Below are 10,932 nucleotides of genomic sequence, written 5' to 3'. Positions count from 1 at the left end.
TTGCCGATGCTAATGTCAACCCCAAACTGTGGGGAATCTGATTACTCTGGATGGCATCCTGATGCTTTAGTGGCAAAACATTGGGGCTGCCAGAGTTCAGCAAGTTCAACATCAGGGTCTCTACAGGGCTGAATCCTCAGGCAAGGTTTCCTTGGAGGACAGCAGCAAGGCCTGCAGGTTGAAGGTCCCAGAGGGCAACATTGAACACCTGGCAGGCAGAGCGGCTGTCCTACTGCAAAAAAAAAGAAAACACAGTAACATGCTACGAGGAAAGTCTACAGAAGAGGGGCTGTGTCTTTCAAGCACCCCAGGTCCCTCAGACCACAGGTGGAGCTTAATCCATTTGTGAGGGAGCCCAGGATGTGGCTGGGGTGCACAGAGAAGCTTATCAAGGTGCACCTTGGGATGGCTGCTGTCACTTTGCTGGGGGAAATTGATGGAGCTGGTTTCTGGATGGAACGCATGGGTTCAGGCAGGGAGCCCCCATTCACAGCCAGTTCTCAGATTGCCCCCTCACCGCCAGCAAGGCGACCCTCCTACACAGACCTGATCCACTTTGCTCCAGCTGCCAGAAAGTGTAGAAATTACTTTATTGACTACACATAGGTTATTTTCTGATATTCCTAGTGTGAAATATATCTTATATGCAGAAGAATGGATAAAACATTCATTTACAATAACAAAAACCAACTGAAAACCCAGCTGATCACCACCCCTAATACATAAGAAACCTGAGGCCTCCATGCTTCCTGGAGGGTCCCTTCCATCTTTGTCCAGGTGTCAGCTTTCTGCCCACCCCCACTCCCTATTCCCTTCCTCTCCTTCCTCACCTGGTGGTAACATCAGGTATAGTGGATATGTGAGAAGAATTTCTTTCCTTTTCCTAATATCTAGTCTACCACTTATACAAGCATCTCTAAACCATACATCTATGTAACAGAACTAGAAAAGAAAAACAAAAGCAAAGAAAACAAATATGTACACACCCTTAAGAAAGGACATGATATAAGAACATGACTTTCTTGGGTACAAACAACTTCAAGCCACCACAGTGTGCAGGGATACACATCTCTCCTCACTCTACCATGTATGTTCATGGAAGTGGGGTGTGTGTGCGAATGTTCACATCCCTCCTCGTCTACAGTGTGTGCACACCCACCCAGCTGCCCGATGTGTGTAGTGTGTGTGTGTGAGAGCATGTACATACCTCAGTTTCATGCAGGAGTCTGTGTGTGGTGCATGTGTGTGGGGCCTGAGGATGGACTTCCCACTGGAGGAGCCTGCAGGGCAGACACCCCAGATCACTGACCCAAGCCAGACACGCCGGATCACTGACCCAGTGGAGCACTCAGGACAGCAGCTCTGACCACTTGCAGGTGCCAGGAGGAAGATGCAGCCCCACACTATGATGTTCCTGCCAGCGGGACTCACCCCACTGCCCCAGGAAAGGGGGAGGCATGATGCCTGGCATGCGATGGACATTTAATATGGCCACATGAGCTGGAGGATCAGACCCTGCCTGGGGCAGACCGAAAGCTACGCACAGTTCTGAACCAGGCTCTCCTGTGATGAAGCACCTTCCAGGGCAAATGGGAAAACTGCAGTGGGGTGTGGAGACTAGCTGGGAGTAAGGCAGCAGTGTTTGCCCTCCTGACTTGGATGGCTGTGCTGGGGCTGGGCTGGCAAATGACCTGGTGTTTCAAAAATACACAATGAGGTATTTAAAGCTGATGGGGAGCTGGTCCCCAACTTACTCTCAAATATTCTGTACCAGCAACCTTTCCAAAGTTTGAGACTGTTTTAAAGAGAAGCTGAAAGAAACTTGTCACTGGCTAGAAAAAAAGACCTCACTGGATCAGCAGACCTCACTTTGGGAGAAACGTCACCTCTTTGTGGGAGGCCCAGCCCACACTGCTGCCTGGGAGGGAACTTCTCATCCAGTCTGAGATCTCGGTGGCCGCGTCCTCCAGCAGCACCAGCGTGGGCCCCTCCGCAGCCTGTCCCCCAGCTGCAGGCCTTCCCTTCGGGCTCACACACGCAGCTGCAAGGCCGGGAGCACTGGGAGAGCAGCAGCGTCCGGGCTCCTCCCCTCCTCCTGCCTCCTCTGTCAGCCTCCACCTGGAAGACACGGAGAGCACTGGAAGGAGAGGCAGAAAGGCGGCCTCCAACCCTCCCCTCCTCACAGCATCCTTCCTGGTTGTCACATAACAAACAAGACGGTTTCATTAAAATGAATAAAGGAAGAGCAAGGGAAAGCCAAGCTGACATTCCATATTTTTCACATCTCACTTAACATTTCAGCCAATTTTAGGGAAAGAAGGTGATAAGAGCCTTGCGAGCTACAACATCATTAAAGACACGTGTGGATAAAGCCACAAGAATCCTGTGCCAGGGGAAGGGAGCACAACCATGGCACAGGCCGGGCACAGGGCAGACAGGGCTCTCGGGCTAGTGGTGGGAGCAGCTCCAGCTGCGGTCACCAAGGAGAAGCCACGTGGACACAGGGGCCTTCAACGGGCAGGACTCGGCTCCCGCAACGGAAGGCTCTCGGTCCCACCAGCTGACAGGCACAGGCCCCACCCTGATGCAGGTGCCACAGCTGACTGCGCCCCAGCCGCACTGACACCCAGCTGAGGACCAAAGACCCGCACCTCTCAAGCAGCACCATACAGGACCTTATGGCTGGATCATGAGCAGGTAGAGACAGGGGAGCGCCGGGCGGGAAGCTGTGAGTTTTCTGATGTAAACTCTGTGAACAACGAAAAATAAACATCTTATACTGCAGAATACAGGGAGCCTAGATATAGACAGAAGCTAGGGAAGGGGGACTGATGACCTAATGTGGACAGGCATGATGATGAGGGGGGACTTAAGGGTATAGGAACGGACAGGGGTGATGATTTGTTAATGGGATTATAAGTATCAGTAAACCTATTCCTTTTACCTGAAGTACTCCTTTAATAAATACATGTAACAATTTTAAAAAAAGTCTCCATGAGGTCTAAAGTCCAACGTTTTTCTTTCCAAAAAATCCATATTGTATGTCTGAAGCCCCGAGAAGCTAGGGCAGGATGGGAAGCCGATGCTGACTCTCTACCTTGCTGGGGTACCCCTGGCCCCCGCCCACTTCAGGAGACAAGCTGTGCCCTCCGGGACCCTCGGAGCATTGGGCACTTCCACGGGGCAGGAAGGGAGGGCGGGAGGGCATGTCTAGGGTGGGGATGGAGCTGACGGCTGGGGGTGGCGAGGCCCCTTCACGTTCCCAGCAGCTTGACCTTCCTCAGAGCCTGGACTGAGAGCAGGGGAGAGGGCGTGTGATGAACGGGTTAGGGCTTGTCAAATAAAATATTATTAAAGGAAAAAAATAATCTCTCAAAAATAAATGTACAGTCCAGGTGAGGGTGGGAGCATGTCGGTGTACGGCTTCCTTCCCCAACACCTCAAAACCAAAATACCAGAGAAATAAGCAAGGACCCTGTGGTTTCTGCCAGCTGAGTGCCCACAACCACCCACTGCCACAGTGGCCCCGAGGGGAGCAGGTGGGAGCTACTTCATCCCGCCTGTGAGCCAGCCCACGGGAGGACCCCAGTCAGGAAGGGAAGGAAGGAAACGGAGAGAGGGGACAGTGGGGTGGGGGTGGGGGGAAGCCACTGTGTGGAGTGCGCTGGAATAACCACTGCAGACATCCCCTGGAGAAGAGGAGGACGGGGTGTCCCAGGCAGAGAGTCTCCCGGAAGAGGAGACACTCAGTGTCCCTGCACCAGGGAGAGAAGCAACCCGAGCAGCCTCCTGGGGGACTAGAGGAGCCCATCAGCCCTGCAGCCCCTGCCCACTCCCAGCCTGGGCCACCACCATCTACCCAGGAGGGCTGTGGGAGGTGAGGGCACAGGATCCTTAGAGGACAAGAACCCAGGCTCAGAGGCTTGGGCAAGAACATGCCCAGGTCTGGGGAAGGAGGCAGGACACGGGGTTCAGTATGGAGGGTGGTCAGAGCCCCTCACCCTCACCTCTGAAGCCCAGAGCACCTGCCAGCCCCACCTGCTCAGGACTGCACTGGGCCAAGTCCACAGGTGCCCAGGCATGGAGCCGAGGGTCCTGAGGTCAGGACAGGCCAGGCTGATGGTTCATGTGGAGGGGAGGGAAGGAGGACAGGGTAGAAGCCTAAGGGAGCTGGAGGGGACCGACAGGGAACTCCATCACTAGAACTGACAGTGCTCCACCCTGAGCCAGCCTCACAGGAAACCCAGAGATACAGTCTCCACTTTCTCCCTGGAGCCAGAAAGAAGTGGCCCTGAAAAGGTGTTTTATTCTTAATTATTTTTTATCAGAGGAAATTCTCTGTAAAACCGGTTTTGTGGGAGAGCCCTGAAACCCCTTCCCCTCTTCCACTTCCTTGGATGGTCATAGGGGACGGGATGGGAGAGGGCATTTCTGGGCAGGGGAAGAGAAGGGAGAGACCCCAAACCTCTGTAAGCCTCAGGACCAGGAGGGGAGCAAACTGCTGTATGACAAGTAGCCTCCCTGTTTCTGCCATGCAGCACCCACCCACTATTCCAAATGAGGGCCTGTCACGGCAACTCAAGCTCCCCAAGCCATCGCAGAAGATGCCTTTTAGTTAGCCCTCCTCCGGATTCCTTGCCAACACCTTTCCATGGGAGCATACCTGAGCCTTATTGCTGCTCGCTAAAAAGTGTTCCTTTGGTCCTGCTGACCTTGGGTTCTCTCCAAATGCATCAGATTGTGGCTGACCCCCTTGCTAAAGGTAGATTTGAAGAAAAGATTCTGTTCTCATTTGAATTCAATTTATGTCTCCCTGTCCAACTCCATTCTCCTAGAAAAAGACAAAAAGATGCAGAAAATCAGGAGGGGAGTAGGCAGCAGGGGAAACACACCAGGACAGTCTCTGCAGCCCCCCCGGTGGAGTGAGTGTCCACATGGCAGCTGGTGTCTGCAGTCCCCTCCTCTGGTCTCCCAGATGCTTCCTCACAAACTGAAAGTTGAAGGCTCTTGCATACTTTGGAGTCAATGCTTTCCAAGACTATGGAGGTTTCCACAGCATCTGCTCATCTCCAATCTCCAGTGCCCCAAGTCCTGCAGATGGGTGTGCTGCACATGCCCAGCAGACAGACTTTATTTGGCTCCAACCTACAGCTGTGCATCCAGCACCTTCCAATCTCTGGCATCACCTTTTTGTGCTCTGTGGAGCCTGTGGTCCTTGTAGTCCATGGAAGGTCTAGTGAGCACAGCCTGACCTCTTGATGTGGTTTTATCTTTTAGTCACTGCCTCTGCTGCCCACCAAATGTGGAGGGAACATCTCTTCTCACTTGTTGCTTTCAGATTCAAAACCAGAAGCTCTAGAGCCCTGGCCACAGGCTGCATTGGAATGTCTTCTGGATGGAGTCCAAGTGGGGATTTCCTTTGATTTGTGCAGGTGTTGAGGTCACTGTTCCCTGAGGAAAGAGGGGTGGTGGTCTTCCTCTCCATGAAAAGGAGGGGCTTTGCAGGCACATAGCTTGGGCTCCAGGCCTACTGACCTCATCTCTGGCCCTCCACAGGTGACTTGTTTCCTGTGTACTTCTCAGTATTATTAGCATATTGATTAGAGATGTCGACTGATCTGGCTCAGTCTTGGCAGAGATGCTATGCTGTCCCTTGTTGCCTGGGGAAGGACTGGGGCCATTTTCATTTTTTTTTTCTCTTCCACATCATCTTGTTCAGTTGTTGAAGTTCTTCATATAGTTTGGAAACTAAACTCTTATCAGATATACAATTTACAGTTATTTTCTCCAACACTGTAGCTTGTCTTCTCACATTTTGATACTCCCTGGAATTATTAATGTTTTAGTTTGGATAAAGTACCATTTAGTTACATTTTTTGTGGCTTGTGGTTTTGATAATACATTCATTGTTTAATACAAGGTCATTGAGATTTATTCCTACATTTCAAACTAAGAGTCTTTTTGACAAAGGTCTTATATTCAGTCAACAATCTATTTTGAGTTAATTTTTGTTCATAGCTTAAAGGAGGTATCCATCTTCATTTTTTGCATGTAGACATGCAGTTGTCCCACTGAATGGACTTGGAATCCTTTTCAAATAACAATTACTCATAGATGTCTGAATTGATCTCTAGGCTGTCAATTCTATTCCTTTGAACTATATGCTTGTCCTTAGGCCAGTGCAATATTGTAAGATTACAGTAGCTTTGTAGAAAGTTTTGAAATACAGAGGTGTGAGTTCTCCTAGTTGCTTCTTTTGAAAAATGATCTTACCTATGCAGAGTCTCTTGCAATTTCATATGAATTTGAAGATCTCCTTTTCCAGTTCTTAAAAATAATGCTTCTGAGAAATTTGAGACGGTGTTTAGTAAGTAGATTGTTCTATGTTCTGTATGCATTACACCATAAGAAGTCTCCCCACCCATGAACACAATTTGTCCTTCAGTTTATGTATGTATGTCTTTAATTTCATATAGCAATGCTTTGTAGTATTCAGCATGTAGGTCTTTAAGCTCCTTGTCAAAATTTATCCCCTAGGACTTTATTCTTCCAGATGATACTGTACACGCAACTGCTTCCTTAATTTCCATTTTGGACTGTTCATTGCAGGTGTATAGAAACAAAACAGATTTTTTTTTTCTCCCAGACCCACTCACCAGCACCAGGAAATGGAGACAGGTGGCAGCAGAGCTCACAACACCGCATCGGAGACTCTGGATGGCACCATAATACAAGGAAGAGCTGTAATCCAAGGAAGCCTGGAGCATGGTCCTGTGGCCTCCCACCCGTCCACAACAGCAACAGCAGGAATGGAACCTGAAAGAAGACCACTGTTCCCTGGGCTGAGCTGCAAGCGAGCCCTGTCTGTGCTGGGCAGCTCCCACAGGTACAGGGGACAGGAGTGTTTCCCCTGCAGTGGGAACCCAGCTTCTTGCTCTACCAACAGCCAGGCATAGGGCTGATGGGATTTTCTTTCAGGTTATCCACAGAAATATGCATCTCAAGTTGACCAGAAGGAAATTCAAAGGAAATACCTACAGGAGATATTCAATCCACAGGAGGCCAAGGTACACTCACTAGACTTACCATTGAGGATGAAGGTCTCATGAGCCCCACAGAACCCAAAGAGATGTTCTGGGAGATTGACAGTGGCTGAACACAAACAGCCATGAGTGGGACCTGAACCACCACCACATGCTGCTGTGACATGTGTCATGCTGGGCTGCAGGAAGTTTTGCAGGGCAGGATGGAAGTGTGAAGATGCACTGGTGGGGTCTCAGCGGGGTTCCACCGAGAAGGAATTCACAACTTCCAGAGCCTTCGGAAACACTGCCACCAAATCACTAAGGAGCTTCTGCTTTAACAGGCTCCCAGGAGACGACGTGAGAGACAAGATGAGGGCCACTGGCCCTCGCCACCATGCTGGAAGAACAAAAGAACAGACCCAGGAGGTGTGAGTTCTCCTGCTTACTTCTTTTGAAAAATGGTCTTATCTATGCAGTCTTTTGCAATTTCGTATGAATTTAAAGATCCACTTTTCCAATTCTTAAAAATAATGCTTTTGATAAATTTGAGACGGTATTGAGTAAGTAGATTGCGCTACGTTCTACAGACATTGCACCATAAGAAGTCTTCCCACACATGAACATGATTTGTCTTTCAGTTTATATGCTGGTGAGTGGGGGCTGGTGAGTGGGTCTGGGAGGAAAAAAAAAAATCTGTTTTTTTTTTCCATAAACCTTCAATGAACAGTCCAAAAAGGAAATTAAGGAAGCAATTGCATGTACAGTATCATCTGGAAGAATAAAGTCCTAGGGGACAAATTTTGCCAAGGAGATTAAAGACCTGTATCCAGTCTCTAGAGTTCCAGCCAGGTGGTGTGTGGAGTGGACACGTGGCAGCAATGGCCCACAGGCCCCTCCTCTTGTCTCCCAGTCGTCCCCCACCCTTTAAACCTGGAGCCATTTCTCTAGGTTGGTGAAAATGTTTTTGAAGGCCCTGGAGGTCCCAGATATTTTCTTCACTTGGATCCCTTGAAGACCCCACCATGGCAGTCTGCAGACCTCCACCCTCCAGTGAACAAAGTCCTCCCGGCCCAGTGTGGATCCAGGGAGCTCATGATCTTCATCCCTAATTTAAAGTACCTTGACAGTGGCTGATCCTCCTCACGATAGAATCTCTTTTTTTTGTATTTCCTCTCCCCTCTCTCTTGCTTCCCCCAGCACATCCTAAGCAAACATTGCTGCAGATATATTCCAAGAACTGCCTCATAGTCCCTCGCCTGCCCTGGTTGTTACCGGAAGGAGAGACTGGCCGTATCTCATGGGGAAAATTCTGCTGCTCACCCAAGTGGCACTGCCCCACAAAAACAGTTTTCCCAGGAAACACCTAGGGGGGAATTAGTTCTCTCAGGGTGGCCCTCCCCACTGCAGCTGCTGTGGGCAGGGGGTGAGGCCACAGGGCCAAGCTGGGGACCTGTGCTGGGCTGGGGCCCTTCCGAGGGATTCTCCCCGGGGCTGAGCCCTGATGCTGGGCTGGGCTGCACCGTGTCCATCAGGGATTCCTGGTGCAGGTGGGGCAGGACCAGGCCTTCCACAGATGCAGCAGTTTTGAAGGTTCCTGCCTCTGGTGTCTTTTATCTTTCCCTAACCTCATCAATGAGGGCCTGCTCAAGGCTGATCCTCTCTCTAGAAGAGGGTATCACAGGGTTGACTGGTTCTGGGGGAGAGGTTGTGTGTGCAGGAGACAGTGGTGGGCTTCCCCCCATCCTGGCCTGGAAGGGGGCTGGCAGGAATGTTGGCTGTGCTCCAGGCCTTCCTCCTGGACTTGAACTGCATGTACTCCTGTCCGTTTTTCACGAAGGAATCTGAGGGAAGGATTATGGGCTCGCTGTATCTGCTGCATGGGCTTGGCAGACACACCATGCTGTTCCTTGTGGTGTGGGGATGGAGAGCCACTGTGCTTCTGAACAGGTGAGGGCTGGGGCTGCAGGGGGATGGCAGAGTCCTCCTGCTTCTGACTGCCCAACAGCAGATACGTGCCCATAATATTGTCGTGCTGTTTGCTTAGGGATTCCCTAATTTCGTCGTTAGTGTACCCCATTGATAGCAGTGCGGTGCACTGTGCATCTTCATAATCTGGGAAGGGCTCCACATAGGGCATTAACTCTTCTTCATAGCCCAGATTTACCCAAAGATCACTGACTATGATCTGGAGGGTAGCTCTCTTACAGGCATCTACTGTAAGATGTTATTTTATCAGGCCTACACAGTCCATGGAAATGTATGAGGGGACACAGAACTGCCCACTCAGTACCTGATCCCGCAGGTCATGGAAGTTGTCAGAATCAGAGGGCAAATCCCTGCTCACCATGGTGTAGAGTATCACCCCCAAGCTCCACACATTGATCATGGGGCCGTCATACTTCTTTCCCTGGATTATTTCAGGAGCAGTATAAAGGAGACTGCCACACAAGGTTTTCAGCATCTGGCTACTGGTGAATGGGCTGTTTAACCTGAAATCTGCTAGTTTTACATTCCTGTTGGCATCCAGGAGCAAGTTTTCTGTTTTCAGGTCCCAGTGGGCAATACCCTTTTTGTGGCAGTCATACAGAGCAGATAGTATTTGCCTAAATTTGGCTTTGGCTTCTTGTTCTCCCAGAGGGCCTTGGTCCACTATGTATTCAAAGAGCTCTTCTCCTCTAGCGTACTCCATGAAGAGGTACAGGGTCTTGTCATTCTCGATGACTTCAAATAATTGGGTCACATTTGGATGTTTTAAGGTCTTTAAGATGCTCACCTCTAGGGAAAGCAAGCAGAGGCTGGTGGAGTCAGCTTTGTTTTACTGGATGATTTTCACAGTGACCGCATGGCCGGTGAGCAGGTGCCCTGTCAGTTTGACTTCAGAAAAGCCACCCTTTCTGATGGTTGTCAGGAACCCATATTTCCCAATGTGAGTCTCCTCCTCAGCATACATGGCTGAAAGAGCCTGCAGCGTAGTGAGCTACTGCCTGGCTGAGGACCCGGTAGCTCTAGGTAGACTTTCAAATGGGAAGAGGTGGTGACAAGTTGGTAAAAATCACCAAAAACACAACTCTTCCAAAGTCTACTAGATGAACTGATAAACAATGAAACCAAATAGAAGAGAAAAAGAACAATATTAAAAAATAAAATAAATAAAAATAGAACAGAAAAAAACAGGATTGAAAAAGGAAAAGGAAACTTTTTAAAATAAAAGAAAAAGTGAAAATGTAAAGGAATTTAAAAAATAACAAAAAGGAAAAAAAGAAAATCTGAGGAAAAATAAGTAATGGAAAAATAAAGAAGATGGAAAGAATAAGGAAAACAAAAAGACTAAGGAAAACAAACAAAAAAAACCCAAAATAAACAGAAAACCACAAGAACAAGATATAAACAAACTATGATTAGTCCTAGTCCCACAGGTCACCAAAAACAGCTTCCTGGGTGAGCGGACCATGAACCAAAGATGCAGGGCCTTATATAGGGGCTCAGAGCTCTCTAACAATGGCTCCTTGTGAGGATATCATAACCAGTGGACCAGTCCAGTCTGTGGATCAACCACACTGGCTTCTCCTTACTTTTTGGTCTCAAAAACCCTTGACACTTTTTTTTTTTTTGTTTATGAACATAAGCTTTATTATATCTAGTAATAAAGACAAAGATCCAAAGAGTTTTAGTCATTTTTTCCTGGACATTTTGATGAACTTACAGGAAACACAGAACAGAAATCTACATACAGTCTCAGTATGAAAATTTTCAGGGATCCTTTTTACCTATGGTAGGATGCTCTTTCTCCTGTATTTATAATGTGTGCACTTTTTAATTGACTTCAAAGTACTAATACTTATGCATATGCTTAAGCAAAGAAGAATCTCTATTAAGGAGACTCTGCATTGTACTGCAAAACTGGAAC

General features: G+C 48.8%; 1 protein-coding gene across 1 annotated transcript in view; it reads right to left on the bottom strand.

Moving 5' to 3' along the window:
* Positions 1 to 213: 213 nt before the first annotated feature.
* Positions 214 to 10,932, bottom strand: part of LOC119530643 — a 46,856-nt gene continuing 36,137 nt past the window's right edge. Inside the window, exons 4-6 of the mRNA XM_037831533.1 lie at positions 2,652 to 2,749; positions 1,887 to 2,118; positions 214 to 232 (exon numbers count right to left, since the gene is read on the bottom strand). Coding sequence (XP_037687461.1) covers positions 230 to 232; positions 1,887 to 2,118; positions 2,652 to 2,749 — 333 coding nt within the window. The 3' untranslated portion in view covers positions 214 to 229. The remainder of the gene's footprint in view (positions 233 to 1,886; positions 2,119 to 2,651; positions 2,750 to 10,932) is intronic.

This window comes from Choloepus didactylus, chromosome 3 (genome assembly GCF_015220235.1).
Source record: "Choloepus didactylus isolate mChoDid1 chromosome 3, mChoDid1.pri, whole genome shotgun sequence".
Classification (NCBI taxonomy): domain Eukaryota; kingdom Metazoa; phylum Chordata; class Mammalia; order Pilosa; family Megalonychidae; genus Choloepus; species Choloepus didactylus.
The sequence above is the reverse complement of the archived record's forward strand: the minus strand, read 5'-3'. Positions and strand labels throughout refer to the sequence as shown.